Source organism: Hippopotamus amphibius, chromosome 1 (assembly GCF_030028045.1).
Source record: "Hippopotamus amphibius kiboko isolate mHipAmp2 chromosome 1, mHipAmp2.hap2, whole genome shotgun sequence".
Taxonomy (NCBI): Eukaryota; Metazoa; Chordata; class Mammalia; order Artiodactyla; family Hippopotamidae; genus Hippopotamus; species Hippopotamus amphibius.
Window position 1 is genome coordinate 119,318,959 of NC_080186.1, and position 18,477 is coordinate 119,337,435.

At 58.2% G+C, this 18,477-nt stretch overlaps 1 protein-coding gene across 1 annotated transcript; it reads right to left on the reverse strand.

Moving 5' to 3' along the window:
- Positions 1 to 1,196: 1,196 nt before the first annotated feature.
- INSRR (insulin receptor related receptor) lies at positions 1,197 to 16,196 on the reverse strand. Its single transcript, XM_057746466.1, has 22 exons — positions 16,112 to 16,196; positions 12,270 to 12,821; positions 10,394 to 10,697; positions 10,157 to 10,299; positions 9,799 to 9,943; positions 8,577 to 8,791; positions 8,179 to 8,305; positions 6,515 to 6,753; positions 6,135 to 6,302; positions 5,848 to 6,043; positions 5,636 to 5,677; positions 5,339 to 5,559; positions 4,951 to 5,087; positions 4,704 to 4,866; positions 4,413 to 4,518; positions 3,663 to 3,715; positions 3,256 to 3,485; positions 2,678 to 2,788; positions 2,392 to 2,551; positions 1,978 to 2,107; positions 1,711 to 1,845; positions 1,197 to 1,440 (listed from the first exon to the last, which is right to left on the reverse strand). Exons 1-22 carry the CDS (start codon positions 16,194 to 16,196, stop codon positions 1,197 to 1,199), a joined length of 3,906 nt encoding a protein of 1,301 aa, XP_057602449.1.
- Between the last annotated feature and the right edge of the window lie 2,281 nt (positions 16,197 to 18,477).

Here is an 18,477-nt window from a genome sequence, read left to right on the forward strand (position 1 = left end):
CCCACCCCAAGTTCTGCCCACTTCAAGTCTATCCTGTGATAGGAAATGTCTGCCCAGTGGAAAGAGCGAGAGATGACCTGAAGACGAGGTGTGGGGGATGGGTAAGTGAGGCTGGGAGGCCAGAGACAAAGGTTCCCCTGCCGGGCTCAACCACTTGTGGCCGCCTGAGCTGTGGATAACAGCAGGACTGTCCTGCTTTACTGCCATGGCAACCCTGGCTGCTCAGGTCCTCATGGAGGTGGTGTTTGACAGCACTGTATCAATCCTATATCACCGCCTCAGGGTCACCACCTCAAGTCCCCAAGGAGGGAGGAAGGAAGTTCATCCAGTGTTAACACCATATAGATGGAGAGATAATGGGCTGTCCGGGACCAGGGTACAAACAGACCTCGGCCTTTATTGTGCCTTCTCCAGTCTTCCCATGAGAGGCAGGGGTAGAGGGCAGGAGTGAGGGCAGGGAGGAAGCAAGGCTCTTAAAGCCTTGATAATCCAAGGGGAGGAGGGGGATTGAGGGGAAGGGACGAGGAGAAGGGGTGAGTCTGCACTGAGGGAAGGCCCTGGCGAAGAGGAAGGGGGAGCACCAAGCTGGTCCCTGGGTGTGGCAAAGGAGAGGAAGGGGTGAGGGCAGGCCTCCGGGCCAGGCTGGGAAGCTGCTCACCCAGGTCCCTGGGTTCTCCCCACACCTCTGCTGCACGGGGCAGAGGGGAGGAGGCGAAGCCCAGTGCTAAGAGCAGTCCTGTGGACGCCCACCCGCAGCATCCCAGACATGGACAGAGAGGGCTCCAGGCCCGATTCTGATTGCCCGTCTGGTTTCAAGTGTGTTGACGGCCTCAGATGTCCACAGGAGCTCCAAAGCTGAGCGTGGGGTTCTCCAGACCCTGCCTGCAGGGTGGGCAGGCCTCTCTTCCTGGTCTGAGTAGGCTCCCTCACTCAGAGGGCAGGACGTCTTGTTCACGGCCTCATCTCCACTTCTGCTATGGCCTTGCTTACTTTCTCATGGAGAACTGAGGTTCCTGAGAAAATCTTTCCCGCCATGACTCTCCTCTGGTCTCCCTGTCACCCCCAGTCTGTCCTGTTCTGCTCTCTGTGCCCCCCTCGGCCACCCCCTGCCCTGTCTCAGCATCTCATGGCAGCAAAAGTCACGTGCCTTCCTCTCTGCCCACGGGAGGCCAATCAGCCAGGGAATGGGGTGCCCTTCAGTGCCCCGGACCCCCATTTTGGGGGTTGACGTCTGAGGAGGCCCCTTTAGGGGTTGGCAGGGAGCCAGGCTCCGCGTCTGCGGGCCGCAGGGACGCCCGGGCCCCCCGGCACTCTGGGCTGTAATAGAAGGACAGGAGGCGGAAGGAGGGCCGCAGCTCCTCCCGTATGCGGTCCAGGATGTGGGTGAAGGTTGGGCGCAGGCGCGGGTTCTGCTGCCAGCAGCGGTGCATCAGCTGTTGCCTGGTGGAGGTGGGGGCAGTGTCAGAGGGGTGCACCCCTCCTGCCTCCTGCACGGAGAGGGTCAGTCCGTGTGAATGGGGGGGTCGGGGGATTATATCTATGAGGGTCACAGGGGAGTCCGTGGGGGCTGTAGCAGGGATTTCGCGTTGGAGGGCTCCGAGCTGGGGGTCAGTGCTGGTAAAAGCATCAGAGGAAGCGGGTCAGAATCACAGGAGTGGGGCGGGTGTCGGCAGGGCAGGGACGAGGCAGGGGCAGGCTGGGGTGACTCACAGCTGAACGGGACAGCTCTCCAGCTCCTCTAGGACCCCCCCGTCCATGACAAACTTGAGCACCTGCTCATTGGACAGGCCCTGGTAGGGTTGTTCAGCCAGGGTGGCGATCTCCCAGAGCACCACGCCGAAGGACCTGGAGGACGCGGAGGAGGGCCTGAGCCCAGCACCCTTAATGCAGCTCAGCGCACCCTAGGGAATGCAGCCAGGCCTCTCCCAAGACCCTGCCTCCACACCCCCTGAGCCCTCTGCTCCAGCCAGTCCGCACCAGACATCCGAGTGGGTGGTGAAGATCCCATCTTTGAGGGACTCGGGGGCCATCCAGCGCACGGGCAGCAGCCCCTTCCCGCCCTTGCGGTAATAGTCGGTCTCATACACGTCTCGAGTCATCCCGAAGTCTGGAAGGGGAGGGTGGACGGGGTGTGGGGCAGCAGTCATCCACCAGCTCCTGCCCCAGGAATGCCTCTCCCAACCCTCTCCACCCCCACAGTCTCCAAGAATCCTGGAATGTGAGGGCTCAAAGGACCTCAGAGGTCATCCCACCCAAATCCCACTGTCCTTGGACGAGGAGACTGAGATCCAGGGTCGGGGGCTATCTGGGACGGGCCTGGGTCTCTGCATGCCTCGCTTAGGGGGAGTCACTCTACCCAGGCTGCCCCCACCAGTCTGGCCCCTTCTGTACCTCCGATCTTGACGGTGAAGTCCTGGGACACCATGCAGTTTCGGGCCGCCAGGTCTCGGTGCACAAACTTGTTGGCAGCGAGGTAGGCCATGCCATCCGCAATCTCCCCAGCCATCTGGATCATGTCTCCCAGTGCTGGCCGTGGGAGCCCTGGGTTGTTCTAGAGCCAAGAGATGGGGCTGGTGAAACAAGAACTTGAGGCTGGACTTCTGCCCAAGGATTACCCCTAAACTGTGCCCAAGTCCTAACTCCCCAGCCCCTTATCCAGGATCTTCCCGGTCCCCACCTCTGCCTCGGGCCGCAAAGATCGAAGATGGCTCTTGAGGTCCCCTCGGGTCATTAACTCCATGATGACCAGAGTTGGCTGGCCTTGAGACACCACACCCAGGAGACGTACCTGGGATGGACAAAGAGCCTGGTTGCAGGTCTACCCAGCTCCACCTGGCCAAAACCTTGTTCTGCTGTGACCACAGCCTGACCCAGAAACCAACCCTTCTAACCCCAACCATGACCATAAACCTAATCTTGACCTAACAAGGACCCTGACCCTAACCTATTACCTTAATCTTATCTGACTATCATCTCAGTCTTCATGACTGGCTCAACTCTGACCTTCATCCCAATCATGATCGTAGTAATGACCTGAATACTCAATACTGACCTTCAACCATGATTGATCTCAGCCCTAGCCATGGCCTTACCATGACCCTGTTTTGACTCTAACCCCAACGATGAACTTTACCTCAATTAGGATCCTAACCACAGTCCCAACCCTGAACTTGATGGTGCCCTGGCCTCATCTCTGACCTTATCCCTCTTACCACATGACCTTCGCCCTAATTTTGACCCTGACAATGCCCTTACCACATGGTGACACTTGAATGCCTTCATGACAGAGGCTTCCTTGAGGAATTCAATGCGTTCTCGTGGGCTGGCCAGCTCATTCACGGTCTTCAGGGCCACGGGTGTGGGCTCCTCTCCAACCTCAAGTCCTCGTGCCAGACCCTCGTATACCATCCCAAAAGAGCCCTGGCCCAGTTCCCGGATTATGGAGATCTTCTCCCGGGGCACCTCCCACTCATCAGGGATGTACACTGAGAGGAAGCAGGGGTCACAAGCTACTAGTCTCTGCCATACCTCCACCCACTTCTCTTCTCTTCTGAAGGGCTAGGGTCCCAAGGCTGCCTTCTCCAACATGGTCTGGAAGTCTGCCTCTTCTCCCCTCCTGTCTCCCTTTCCCACACCACCTGTCCAGCCACCCCCACACCTACTATGAGAGGCGCTGAAGTACTCCGGATTCACAGAGGTATACAGGGTGCTGTTTCTGCAATGGGAGGTGAGTGGTCAGGCTGGAAGGGTCCTCAGGAAGGAAGGAGCAGCGTCAGAAGACAAGGAAGAGGGATATTGCAAGAAGGAGGGAAGTTACCAACTACACGCCTAGCTTTGATCAGGGTGACCCCTGGGGAACTCCAAGCACGTTCCAAGCTCATCTTGGTCCTAATCCTGGGATCTGGGATCTGACAGACTGGGGATAGGGAGGACTGGAGTCGAGAGGCTCCTGTCTCCTCAGCTGGTCCTCAGAACCCAGCTTGTCAAAGTCCTGTTCTCAGTTCCCTCTCGTATTCAGCCCTGGGGGGGAGGGGGATAAGACATTGAGAATTTGGGGATCCCAGGACACATCCTCAGGTGTCCTGCTTCTCCCCCTGCTATGATAGGACCCGTTTCATTAGTGCTCAGGCTAAGAGTGTGGTAACCGGCAGTCTCAGTACGCCCAGACTGAGGGGTTTCCCAGGATTTGGGACTTTTGCTACTAAAATCAGGAAAGTCCCAGGCAAATGTGGACACGTTGGTCACCCTAACTGAAAGGTACGACCTTCTCCTCCATGCTGCCCCCAGGGGAAGAGCTACTGCTTCTAAGGAAGTCCTTTTTGCTGTCTCATCTATTACTCTCTGATTGCACTGACTTTACGATGAGGGCTCAGGGAAGAAGGGGGTTGGGAGCCAGGGATACTTGTCATCACCTCTTCTTGCTGTAGAAGAAACCGAGGGCAGCAAGAAGGACAAGCAGCATAAGTCCCACGGGGGTGACAGTGAGAAGGACGTGCAGTCCCCCGGGGTCTTCCTCCTCTGGCGGCCAGAGGCAGCAGAGGGTCAGGTCAAAGGCGGAGAAGTCAGGGGGAAAGAAAAAAAAGAAGACAACCATAGTAAAAAAAGATGAAGTTAGAGGGTAGAGGGCACTTCTCTTCCCACAGTGGAAGATGAGGATGGGGACCTGTTTGGGGGTGCAGGTCTGGGACAGAGGCTCTGCATACCTGGGCCGGCGATGTAGAAAGCGACACTGTCTGTCCAGGAGCCGTTGCCAGCCAGTGAAGTTGCCCGAACTCTGGCAGAGTAGTTTCCAGGAGGCAGCAGGGCCAGGTGGACGCCCCCAACCTTGGCATATCGCAGGCGGGACACACACAGCACTGTGGCCTCCTGAGGACAACACAGGATAGCTGGCTGGGAAGAGGGTGGAGGCACAAACTGGGGCTCGGTTAGGGTGCCTCCTGAGGTACCTACCTCTCCCAAGCGGCGGTACTTGATTTCGTACTTGAGAATGAGTCCGTTGGGGTCCGGTGGCTCAGGCCATCGTAGGAGAACACTGCTTTTGCTGGCTGCCTCCCAGGCCACCTTCCCTGGGATACCATCAGCCTCTCCTGCGGGAGAGGGCATTAGGCAGCCCGGCCACAAGTATTTCCTCTCACCTTCATGTTCAAACCCAAGGGCCCTAAACTAACTGTGAGGTGTGAGGAAACGCTGGGATGATGGGGACTGGGAAGTGCGATCACAGTGAGGCCCTGAGGTTGGCAGGGTGGGGGGTGTCAAACGGGTTATTTAGAGCACTAATTGGATAGGGTCCTTGGGGTCGGTGTGTGGGCGGGGTAGAGCTGGAGGGGGGGTCACCTACTGTGGGGCATGGTACGCGCAAAGACGAAGGTGGCAGCGCTGCAGCCCGCAGTGTGCGCCGCGTGGTTGCAGGCGTGGATGTCAATCCGGTACTCTGTGAAGTGGCGCAGGCCCTTCAGCACCGCTCGCTCCCGGGGCACTTTGTCCTCCTGGATCTCGAAACCCGAGGTGTTCCCCCCAAGCCGGAGGGCCCCGGCTGCCCGGCGATGCCTCCCTGAGTCCCTAGGGAGGGCGCAGTCAGAGCCATGGCCCCGCCCCGGGAGCCACCCCTCTCGGCCCCTGCTACGCCCCCGCTCACCTTTGAGGGCTTTTATTGATGGACGTCACCTTCCAAGGGGATCTGGGGAGACAGGGGTGGGGGGGCCCTGTCAGGCCCGCCTGGAACGCGCCACAGTGCCCGCTCCAAACCTACCCACAACCCAGGCCCCGCCCACAACCCCTCCCCTCCCCCCACAGACCCCGCCCATCAGCACCCCGCCTCCCGCCTGGCTCTCACGCGCCGAGACTCACTTGGGAATGGTGATGGCGTTATGGAGAAAGTTCTCAAACTTCTTCTGGAACGAGGCCTCCTGTGCCTCCAGCGGTGGCAGGACCTGCCCAGGAGGTGGGTGCTGGCAAGGGCAGCAGCCAGGCTCCATGTCAGCCTCGAGTTCCCCGTCTTCGCGGTCGAAGCGGGGGTCGTTGTTGCTGGTGGGCAGCCGCAGGCCTGGCGGGGCGGCGGGGAAGGACGCAGTTAGACTGGCAGCGCCGCCGCCCCGCACCCCAGCCCCGCCTGCCCGCGCCTCCTCCCCGCGCACCGCGGTGGCAGTAGTCATTGAGGTAGAGGTCGCTGTCTTCTGCCAGGCGTTGCCACAGCACCAGGTAGTAGGTGATGTTTCCATTGCGCTGGATCGGTGGCTTCCAGCGCACCAGCAAGTGGGAAGAGGAATTGGACGTGGAGATGACGTCCTGGGGCACTGTGGGCGCTGGGGGTGTGAGTTCGGTACAACTGAGGGGCTGCAGATCCCCTTTTCAAATACTGTCTGGTAATAGGCCCCTCTCTCTGAGGTCCTGCCTCCCAGCCTCTATAGGCCGGGTGTTCAGTGACCCAGCTTCTCTATTTTTGGTGCCTGGGCTCCCCCATGCTCACTAGGGCCCAGGCATCTAGATCCCACCCTCTTCAAAGGCTTCAGCCTACCTGCAGGTAACGTTCGGAGGTAGATGATGGGGCTTTGGGCTCCTTGGTGGGGGCTGTCCTCTGCAGTGGTCAGTGTGATGGCCCGCACAAACACTGCATACTGCGTCCAGGGCTTGAGAGGGGCCAGGGTCACCCCTGGCTCCTGGGTGCGACTTAGGGGTAGCTCCACATCCAGTAGGTTCCAGCTCTGGGCCCCACAGGCATCTGGACCTACGTGCTCTGTGGCATTCTGGAATGGGCTGAACACCCCATCCTGGAGATGAGGGGCAGCTCAGCCCCAACCCCAGTTTCTAGCACTCCCCCCTCTCTGAATCACTCCAAGACTGTCATTGTCATTCTTCTTCCAGGATGTAAGAGGGCATTCAGAAACAAGTGTGAGTCTGCGCTTTGGGGCAGGTGCCTTGTGGGCATGACACATTAAGTGGGTCTGCTCAGAGCTGCAATTGAGCCAGGATCCACAGTATATATTGTGCTCTAAGGGAGCACAATCACAGCCACACTGCAAGGCAGATGCTAGGGAGATTTCCTGAAAGCCCGCTAAGATTCTCTACACTTTGAGTCCAAAGGCAGCTGTGTATAGTCAAGCCGAATGGGAGCGGCACAAGCCCCCCAGGGGAGGGGGGCGGGCCTTACATTGCACTCCATGTTAGCAGTCCTCAACGTGCTGTCCATGGACCAGAAGAGTCAGCATGGCCTGGGAGCTTGTTAGAAATGCAGATTTACGAGCCCTGCCCAGGACTAACAGAGTCAGAATCTGTGGGGGTGGGGCCCAGGAATCTGTATTTAACACTCTCCAGCTCCTCATGCTAGAGTCCTTCATCTTTCACGGAGGCCTAGGACAGCCTCGGTCCTGTGAGCAGGCCTCCCACCATTGATTCCTCTCCCTTCCTCCCAGGCCAGGCCCTGTGCTAGTGGACAACCAAGATCTCTCCATTTTAATTCACAGGAAATGATTCCAGACCAGGTGGCTCCCATCTTTTATCTACCATAGAGGGCGAGAGTGTTCCTTACTCCTGCCTCCCAGCTTGCCTTTCCAAATCCATCTCTTTTCGCTAAGGATTTCTATTTTTGATCCCTAGCCATGCTTTTGGAGAAGTCTTTCCTGTGGTCTAACCACTATCCATCCTGCTATGGTCAGTATATTCTCTTCAAAGAAAAGAGCAGCCGGTCCTTTGTTGTCCCTGCTCCCTCCCTTCCTCAGGCTTTAATGAAATGCTGGCAAAGATGTGCATAAAATTGGCCAAATTAGTGGGTACTTCCCAAACCGCTGCTGGGGCAGGAGCGTGTGGTCAGTACAAAACATTAGCATAGTGAATTGACGTTTAATTATCCAAGCCTTCCCATCAGGGCGCCTTTCCCGGGCTTTCAGAAATCCTGACGGTCCTCTCCTCATCACCGGGTGAGGTGAAACCGAGGCACGGAGGGATGAAGGTGAGAGGAGAGAGCCAGACGTGGGACCTACGAGGGAGGGAGACTCGGGGGTCCTAGCTTGTTGGCTCTCCACAGCCCCGCGAGTCTCTGCCCTCACCGGCCGGCGGTCGTGAACAAATTGGCCAGGTCGGGTTCCGACCCCGGCCCACTCTGGCCCCGCCCCCGCTCTGGCCCCACCCACTCTGCCCGCCCCCGCCCGCCCCACCCTCTCCGGCCCCGCCCCCGCCACTCACGACTCCTTGTAGTACACGATGAAGCTGAGTAGGTCGCGAGCCTCCAGGGGCTCGTAGCGCTCCCAGCGCAGCAAGATGCGGTTGGCCTCCGTCACGTTGGACACGAAGCGCAGGGTGCGAGTCTGGCCTGGGTGGGGCGAAGGGCGAACACCTGCTCTTGACCGTGTTGAGAGCACCTGCTTGAGCTGCCTACTCCCAAGGCCCCACCCTGACGCCAGGGCATCCCACCCACAACGTGGCCTCTGAAGAGAACTTATCACAGTGTCCCTTCAAGCGTCCCCTCCCGCCCGGGAGCGTGCCTGGTGTGTTTCAGTGCGTGAATGTCAGCGTGTGTGCCCGTTCCTTGGGGTGGCGTCCCTCACTGCCCAGGTGCCAGGGGTTGGGGTGTCGGGCCTCACAGGCAGCTCGGTCTCCGTTGGTGCGGGGGTTGATCTCGGCCTTGTTTTGCCTTCCCTTCGTGCCGGTCACCTCCTCCAAGCGGTAGATGTGCTCCAAGCAGAGGCGTGGGTTGAAGGCGAAGTATATCTTGCCCACGGGAATGGTGAGCCCTGCAGCCACCCAGGAGCCCAGCTGCTGGAGGTTCTGGTTGTCCAGCACATACAGAGTGTAGTTCCTGGGGGAGGCCAGGGGACCTTGCTCTGCATGGCAGGTGGGGGCCGGGGTAAGGAAGGGGGTGTCTTATGGGTTCTTCCTGAAGGGGCTGCACTGGGGGCACAGGGGAGGAGGGGTACAGAGCAGCCCACCCACACCAGTACACATGGTCGATCCTATACACCCACGCTGTGTCACTGACCAGGAGTGTAAGGTCTGGCAAGCCACCCACACTCTGTATGTTTTCCTCATCAGTGAAATGGGGTCAACTGGTTTTCTGCCTCCCTCCTTCTCTCGCCTCACATTAACTGAGCACCTGCTATGTGCCAGGCTCTGTCCTGGCTTTGGGGACACAGGGAGGAATGGGACTCAGCCTGGGGCTATGCCTCTCCAGCTGGAGTTGGGGCACTCCTGGGGGTATATGAGAAACCACTTGGCTGGATGGTAATTTATTTATTTAAAAAAATTTTTTTATATATAGTTTTTGGCCACACAGCACAGCATGAGGGATCTTAGTTCCCCAACCAGGGATTGAACCTGTGCCCCCTGCAGTGGCAGCACGGAGTCTTAACCACTGGACTGCGAGGGAAGTCCCAGCTGGATGGTAATTTAAAACGTTATTTTGAAAAATCCTGGCTACGTTAAGGGTAGGCCTTGGCTGGGAGAGGTAGCAATGGGTTTCAAACCCAGGCAATCTTGCTAAGGGGATTAGACGATAACAATTATAGCCAATCCATACAGAGTTATATGTAACTCTAATTTTATATAGTAATAGATACTTTGTTTCAGGCTCTGTTTTAAGTGCTTTATACATAACAACTTAAGTAATATTCATAACAGCTCTAAGAAATAAGTAGTGTTATAGTAACCCCATTTTACAGACGAGAAAGTTGAGGACCAGCGAAGTTAAGTAACATACCCAGAGTCACACAGTTAGTAAGTAGTAGAGCTGGTTCCCATACTCTTCACCACAGTTTTGGGAGTGTTGGGAAGGAGATATGATAGAGGGAACTATTTCTGACCGCTTACCCATCCACCATGGTGTCCCCCCGGATTAGTTTGAGGTTCTTGAAAAAGCCTAGGGACACGAGGGCAAAGGAGTGCTTGATTTTGAGGAAGCCAGTGATGGTTTCTATCAGTCCCAGGCTGCGCTGCAGCTCCAGCTCCAGGTTATCTGGGAATGGGGAAGACAGGGCTGGAGCAGGGGCAAGGAAAGTGATTGGTCCATTGGGAGGGGGGAGCTGAATGGGGGCCCAGGGAAGGGGGCCCTCAGGGCTGGGACCCAAGATGATGGAAAGCGGTGCTTTAGCTGGGTCATTGTAAGGGGTGTGGCCAGGAGGAAGGGCGTGGCTAGGAGGAGACGTGTGGCCCTGAGGAAGGCACTCACAGCCTTGACGAAGATTGAGGATGAGGCTCCCTTCCACGTGGGTGCAGCCCACCAGATCCTGTGCTGCCTGGACAGAGTCGATGGTCTTGGTGCCCACTTTGCACTCTTTGGGGCATAGCCCCTCACATTTGTGGCAGAATATGCTGGTAGGGGCAAGCAGAGGACATGGCATGAGCCCCGGACCAGTGTGGGCTTCCTCACTGCTCCAAGGGTGCCCCCCATCCACCCGACACTCACCTGCTGCTGTTACGGGTGAAGCCTGGAGGGCACTGGGCCAGACAACTACCCTGGTGGATGCCGAAGGTGGAGGCGCGGCCGGGCACAGAGCGCAGGCTGGCACAGCGCTCGGCCGTGACGCAACGCCAGGACTCATGCTGGTAGGTGCCTGGAGGGCAGGCCCGGTGGCAGGCGCCCTGGAAGTAGAGGTGACGGCAGGCAACACAGGCACGGGGGTCTTCCGGGCGGCTGCAGCCTCCCAGGCATTCAGTGTGGCAGCACTCACCCCTGACTGTGCAGGCCAGCCCACGGGCACAGGGGCACACTGTGGGCAGAGGGCTGCGTTAGACCTTACCCACACCTCCTTGGGCCCGGCCCCACCCCCTCCTCCTGGGGTAACACGCGTATAGCCTGCACCCAAATCCCTCCAATTCAGATGACGCTGGTTGCCGACTCAGTTTTCCTGAGACCGGGGCTTTTGAAGATAGGGGCTGTGGCCCCTCTCTGTGATTCCCCACCTCCCACAGGGCCTAGTCGGGGTGTCAGAACTCAGGACAGAACAGTGACCTTGTCCATCAGGGCTGCTTCTCCCCAGCCTGCTGTTCTGTCTAGGCCTGGTGCCCAGATCATCTCTAGGCGAGGGGCCAAGGTGACCCAGCCAGCTTCTCCTGAGGAGTGGGGCCCAGGGCGAGGTGGGCCTGGGAGTATGTAGAAGGAGGGGCCATCCCTGGTCATTTGACCCATGTCCCTGCCCATACCTCCTCCCTCTTCAGCTCTCTGCCCTGTGTGGGAGATGGCCCCAAGCCGATGTGGATGGGTGTGGCTAGGTGCCAATGGCCTGGCTACTCTGCATGGTGGCAGCTGGATGTCTGTGGGAGCGATGCGTGTGGCAGGGGTCAGCCAGGGCGTGTTGACACTACACACGAGAGAGGACCTGCAGCAGCTGTGTTTACAGCCAACAGGGAGACGCTGGGGAGGTGGGGCCTGGTGGATACAGCAGGGATCCGGTTACTCTTCTGCCCTCCTGCTGAGGCATTGGGGTGAGGGGAGCTGACCTCCAGGAGTAGCATGGAAAGAGCCCCAGCTTGGGGACCCCCGATCTGCTCCCAGCCTCTGAAGGTCTTCTTTCCCTCCCCTGTAACTTTCACTTCCTCCTCCAACCATCCCCTCCTTACTCCGCTCCTCCTTTTCTCCACCCTTTCCTTCTGTTTCCCCTCCATGCACCTTACCTCCTAAAGAAGATCCCACTTCATGTATCCTCATCTGTCCTGTCCTTCATCTGTCCCCTCCTCCTTTCTTCTTCCACCCAGCTCCCAACCTCCCATTTCAATACTGCCAGCCTGTGCTGTGGCCAGTTGTACCAGAAATAGAAAACCGTTACCATGATCCAGGAACTGCTCTGAAGTTTCACAGAATAGCTCCTTCCTCATTACAGTGCTATGATCATTTCACAGATGAGGAAACTGAAGCACAGATAGGCTACATGAACATAGCCAGTAAGCAGTAAAGCTGAAATTCAAACCCAGGCCGGCTGGCTTTGCTCTTGACCACAGCCCCATACGGCCTCTTGTGCGGCTGCCTTGTATCCATTCATGACACCCTTCCCCTCCACCCCATGCCCAACTTATACCTGTCTTTTACTTTCTCCGTGACTACCTGATGCTCTCTTGTGCCTACCCCTTGGCTGCCTCATGCTACATCAGTTATTTGACTGTTCTGAGCCTCAGTTTCCTCATCCGCAGAATTGGAATAACAACAGTACCTCCCTTATGGGATGAATGAGGATGAAAATAAACAGTGCCAGCAAAGTCCTGACCCATACCGTCTTACGGCCACCCAGCCCCATCTGACCCTGCCCTCCCTGTGCCCCCTAGCTGTGTTCTGTGCCAGTGCCCACCTCTCTGGCAGTGGCTGGAGGTCCAGCACCTGTAGTCGGTGTGCCCGCTGAAGGTGGTTCTGGCACAGGGCTCGCCAGTGGCCCCCAGTACGCCGGGGCACACGTCGGCACACTCCTCGCCCAGCTTGTTGCCCACGATGTGGTTGGCGCCGGGGGAAGGCTGCAGCAGGCCCCAGTCAATGGTGGAGAGGTGGCAGAGCTCCTGGTTCTTCTCTACACGCACAGCCCCACGCAGCACGGCTCCCAGCGCCGGGAGCCCCACGTCCCGCAGGTGCGGCATCTCGAAGATGACCAGCGCGTAGCCCAGGAAGAGGCGGGCCCCGCGGATGACCGCTAGGTTAGGAAAGAGGTCCCGCAGGCTCTCCAGGCCATAGACGCGGAACAGCAGCAGGTAGTCGGTGACCTGAGTGAGGCGTGGGAAGCTGAGGCCCCGGAAGTCCTCGCCTGTGGCCGTGAACATGAGCAGGATCTGCAGGTGGCCCTCCACCACGCTGCAGTTTTCCAGCCGCCGAAGCTCTGCCACCTCTGAGCGGATGTCCAGGCCGGGGCACACTGTGGGTACAAGTGGCAGGTAGCCATCAGTACAGCTTGGGCCACGCATCCCATCCCACCCTGGCAGCTTCGGAAGAGGGGACCACACTGGGAGGGGACATTAAGGGGGAGCCAGGCTCTGCTGTGGGTGTGGGATGACTTCCTTCCTGGGCCTCAGAAGCCTCATTGGCAACGTGGAGGATTCCCACCGGAAGAGCCAACATGGGCAAAGGTGAGTTCCCGACCTTCCCTCCCAATCTCACGTTCCCCTTCTCAGTTGATTGCAACTTCATTTTTGCAGTCAGACTCCAAAGCTAAAGCCTCCATGATTCCTTTCCTTCTCTAACCCCCACACCTTGTGGCTCTACCTTTAAAATATATCCAGAACCACCTTTGCTGCTTTCACCATCATCTTCTCCTGGCTTTACGGGAATAGCTTCCTAAATGGTCTCGCTACTTCTACCCTGTCCCCTCTTTGTTCTCTCCTCCACTCCATGGCCAAAGTAGAGACACAACACACAAGTTGGATCAGGTTCTCCCACTGCTCAAAACTCCCCAATGGCCTTCATCTCACTGAGGAAAAGCCAAAGGCCTTACCACAGCCTACAGAGCCCCTGCACCTCTGCAACTTCATCCTCTTTCTCTCTCTTCCTCAGACACACTGGCCACTTTGCTGTTCCTCAAACAAGCCAGCCAAGCTTCTGCCTTGGGGGTCTTTGCACCTTCTGTTCCCTCTGGCCAGAACACTCTTCCCTCTCAGTGGTCCCCTCACCTCTTTTAAGTCTTTGCTCAGATGTCACCTTCTCAGTAAGGACTTCTCTGACCATCCTATTTAAAATGGCAACCCTCCCTACTCCCCTTCCTGCTTAATTTTTCTCCAAATGCTTAACACTGGCTAATATACAATTTACGTATTTGTTTTGTTTATTGTAAGCTCCAGAAGGGCAGGGATCATTGTGTAATTCATTGCTGTATCCTTGGTGCCTGGTATAGTGCCTGGCACAAGATTGGTACTCAATAAATATTTGATGAAGGGATGAATGAATGAATTCTGTGACTGGGAAGCAGTAGTCTGAGCTTCGTACACCCACTTCTCTCCCAGGCCTAAGGAAGCTAGATGCCTTGTCCCTGCATCTGTTTACTCTCGAAGGGACATTCCATAGCTCCCCATTGCCAAAAGTTCAAGTTTAAATTCCTCAGCCTGACATTCCAGGGTGTTGATAAAATGGGCCCCACTAATACCTCCAGTCTCAGAAGAGTTCCTTGGCCTGGCACCATCCTCAGCTCTCGTTCTGAAAGCCTCAGGTCAAGACCCCACCCCCACCCCTTCCCTGACCCTCTGAGTTAATCACTTCCCCTTCAGGCTCAGCTGCATTTAGTCCAGCACCCACACCAGAACTCCTGGGGGTATTGCCACAACGTTGCTTTCTGTCTGTCTGTCACCCCCTCCCAGGAGGGAGTCTCCTGAGGGTGGGGCCCTTGTTAGTCAGCATCCCGCCATGGTGCCCAGTTCAGGGCAGGAACCACTGGGCACTCAGGGGTTGTGAGTTGAATGGATGGACATCTGAATCCCAAGTCTGCTCCTCCCTCGGGGACTTGGGTGTGTCTGGCTTCTTCAGATCCTAGGTCCCGAGCCCCCTTTTCTTTCTTTCCCCAAGGCACCTAGGACCATTCCTTAATGGGCTGGATACCTGGTCCCTGCACTTGCTTGTCCCAAGGATACCTTCCATGGTCCCCACTCAGGAAGATTCAGGCCTGAATCCTTCAGCTTGCCATTCAAGTCCTGCTAACCTCTCTAGCCTCCACTCCTTCCCTTCCTACCCAGCCCTCAAGCAACATGGCATACATCATACATACCCAGGCCCTTCCCTGACGGTTAAAAGGGGGTGGGCAGGCTAGGCTGACTCCCTGGGGCTTACTTCACACCTTCTCCCTGTTGTCATTAATGGTCCCTGTGCCTGGCTCTACCAAGCAGCTGTGTGTGTGTGTCTGAGTACATGCAGGCACACATGCAAACACACAAAGAGAGGGAGAATGAGAAAGCACTTCTAGTCCCTCCAGGCAAAGGCCAATCAGGCTCTGCAGGCAGATGGGGGGTTCTCTCAGGAGCCTACATGCCACTTCCCATCATGCCCTGGCCTCTCTAGGGCTCCCCTGATGGGAGTCATTTGGAAAAACAAATCTACAACCTTCACAGGTTAACCCCTGCCTGCCTCCTCTCAGGACATGGCCCTGGGCAGAGCTGCACTGGGAACGGGACATCTGGGTCCCTTGACCAAACACCTCCCTCCCCCACCCCCCAGGGACATACGAGCTCCTGTCCTGACAACCGTGCTTCTGGCTGGCATCTGCCAGGCCCTGTCCTAGCAGAGCAGTGGCGGAGAGGAGGGGTGTGGGGGGCGGGGCTATGCCTTGCAGGCAGTGCCTCTGTGACTAGCAGTCTCCTGGGGACCCCCTACCCCAACCCATTCACATCACCCCTCTGTCTCTGTGGGAAGGGGGGACTCTGCTCTGCCTCTGGAAGTCTCGAGTCTGAGGGCATCATGGGACCCCTCAGGCAGGCACAGAGCACTGCATTTCTGAGCTCCCTCAGTCTGGAAGGGAAAGGTGGGTTTGGGGAACGGGACATCTCTTCATACTTCCGCCTTTGAATCTTCCACTCTCAGCATTTTTTCCTCTCCCTGCCAAGCTCCCAGCACCCCCATGAGGGCCACTTCATCTACATGGTCCCACCCCCCCCCAAACCTTACACATGGGAAGTGTTTAGCTTGGGGACTAATTAAAAGCAGCCCCCTACCCCAGGAGATGGGCCCTCAAAGTGGGGGACATGGGACAGGACCTAGAGGCAGGAGCTCAGGATCCCAGTCTAGCTTGAGCTCTCAATTCTCTGAGCTTCAGTTTCCTGTTGCACAATGGGTTCAGTCACTTAATGGTCCCTAATTCTCAGCTGCCCTTCCCATCCTGGCCCCTTCCCATTCAGAGGTTATTTCTAAATGACCTCTAGGATTACCCCTGCTCCCTATTTTGGTTCTCATTCAGGCTTCACTGGGATCACTGTTTCATAAGCAAGAATGGAGGCCATCTATTCATCCCTCTGTTTCAGGGTCCTTCTCATTTCTCATGGAACTCAGAGGGAAATACCCTTCTGTGGGAAACTAACTGCTCTTCCTGGTGGGAAGTCCTTCTGAGGGCTGACCCCAGTCTTCATGTCACAGTAGGTAAATAGATGTGTTCTGGCTAAAGCACAGTGTTTGGCCTCCCAGGCTGCGGGAAGGGAATTGGGGCTCCCGGAGACAGTGCTGGGGACTCACCCTCTCGAGTGTCCAGGCCAGATCCCAAGGAGAGGAGGATCGCCAGCAGGCAGGCCACCCATGGCCACAGCCTGGGCACTGCCATTGTCCCAGTCCTGCCTTGTGCCCAGTCCTGGCTCTTGTCCAGATGGCTCCGGGGAGAAGAAGGGTCTGACAGGCCCTAAGGGACACAGAGACGCAGGCTTCAGAGGGAAGGGGGAGGGTAGGGGCCGAGTGACAAAGGATCCCACACAGTGATGGCAGGAGACAGAAATAAAGTAATGAGAGCCACAGAGACTCAGTGTAAACCCAGAGACAGAGAGATGAGGACGGAGGTGCACACAGCACCCGGGAAAGACTCAGAGAGGTTTCCAGGTGGAGAGAGTCACACGAGGTGCAGGGCAAAAGGCAGCTCAAGAGGCCGGTCAACCCCAGGCGAGCAGAAGCCCGGGGAACTGGCAGAGGAGAGCAGCGGGGGTCCCCGGGCGCGCGGGACTCTTCGGGGAGAGTCTCCCCGGATCTCTCCGGGTGCGCTCGGCTCCCCAGCGCCAGCTGGCCGCGCGGCCGCGCTGTCTCCCTGGTCGGCAGGCAGGAGCCGCGCCCAGCTCCCGCCTCCCCGCCCCAGACCGAAAGGATTGGTTTGCGGGGACCTCTCGGTTCTCTCCTCCCCTCCCGCCAAGCCAAAATATTTAGCCTGACAACTCTGGGTGGACAGGTCTGTTGGGGGAAATAAGGCCAAAATACAGGGGGTTGGTAGGCCATGAACAGAGCTCCCCCCAACCCCGCTGCGGCTGCGGTGGGCCTCCCCCCCCACCCCCGGCCCTGCGGATGTCCCCCCAAGTCGGGCTGCACGGCGGGCCGGAGCGGCGGCGAGCGGCTGGGTCCCCCCGGGAGCGGTGGTTCTAAGTTCTGCCACCGGCTGCCTTGAACCCGCGGGGTAACTGCTGGCAGCCGCCACCCGGTGAGCTTGAAACCCGGCGGGAATGCGACCCGTCTCCGGAATAGTCAAGTCGTTCGCCTCTCCGAGCCCCTCGCAACCTCCTTAGGAGGCCGTCACGTCCGCTTTCGGGGGCGAGGCTCTGTCCCAGTTAAGTCCCTTGGTTCCAACCAAAATCCTGGTGGAGAGGGCAGTCACCCCGTGGGGCCCCGCCTCTGACTCATCACCTTCCTGAATTCAGGCTGCTCGGTCGGTCGGTCTGTCTGTCTCTGTCTCGAGAGATTGGGAGACAGTCTGTGCTGGAGCCCTGGTGGAGAAAACTCTCCTCTTGGGGGGCTTTCTGCGCGGGTTCCTTGGGCCCCTTGCCTGCCCTCCACCCTCCAAGAGTCCCTCCTCCAGGACCCCTCTTCCTTCCCCTTTCCCCTGCTCGAGGCCCGAGGGGTGAAGGGGCTGGGACCTGCCCTCAGGCTGGTGCTGGGAAGCCGGGCTTTCCGGGTGCGCGGCCTCCTCGGACCGACGGGCCTCCGGCTCAGCCCGCGGGCGGCTCCCGGGCCCGAGGAGCTAAGAGAAGATCTATTAATTTCTCCGCGCAGAAATCGATGCTCTTGTCAGAACGGCGATCGATGCCAGCCCAGCCCAGCTCAGCCCTACCCAGCCTGGGGGCCAGTACTGGCTAGCCCGGGTCAGTGGCTGACGCCGGGTCACCAGGCGCAGCGGGGGCTGCAGAGCGCGCCCCCACCCACCTAACCCCGGCGGAGTTCACACCTTTGCGCGCGGGCTTCCAGCGCCACCCTGTGGCCTCACCTAGGAAGCGGCGTCTCGGCTCCCGGGTCTCCATTCTCCGGCTGTTCGGGGGCGACATCTTCCCCTTCTGTCTTCTGTGTTTTCCTTCCCCAGGTCCTGCTTTTGGTCTTCTGGGGGTCCCTTCCCATTTCTTTCTAGGGTTTAGAGAGTGTTTCACCTAATTGATCCCAAGTGACAGGCACACTCCCTCAGGCACGCGCACCGTTGCGCAGTGAGATCTGAGGCCGGGGGCTGGCTAGGATGGCCTGGACGGCAACCTTTCCCAAAGCTCAGCCATCTCCCCTCCCCCTCTAAATGCAGCTGCTTTAGGCTGGGAGAAATAATGTATCAACTTCCCACTACCCCTACTCCCAGCAGACACCTCCGAGGCGTTTTGCGGCTGCCCTTCCGCGTCTCCTGGAGCTGAGGGGACCTTGGGGGAGCACGATGGCGCGGGGGGCCCCCAGAAAATGGTGGGGGCAGAGGAGGGGACTTATTAGAGGAGGGGGAGGGGTTGGAGCCAGAGGGGGCGGGGCAAGGCCGGGCGGGGGCCGCTGGCTCCGCCCTTTCCTGGCGGCTGGGTCTTTAACACCGCCCGGCGCACATGTCGGGGGAGGCCAGGCAGCTGCTGCTGGAAGCGCACAGACGGCTGCCCGGCCGGGGCGAG

What these genes read in the sequence shown, in the direction of transcription:
- INSRR (XM_057746466.1), bottom strand. Translation starts at nt 16,196, where the DNA reads ATGGCAGTGCCCAGGCTGTGGCCATGGGTGGCCTGCCTGCTGGCGATC. An exon ending in CCTCCGAACGTTACCTGCAG is followed by an intron (nt 6,303 to 6,514) that starts GTAGGCTGAAGC and finishes TCACACCCCCAG; the next exon opens with CGCCCACAGTGCCCCAGGAC. An exon ending in AGTACCGCCGCTTGGGAGAG is followed by an intron (nt 4,867 to 4,950) that starts GTAGGTACCTCA and finishes TGTTGTCCTCAG; the next exon opens with GAGGCCACAGTGCTGTGTGT.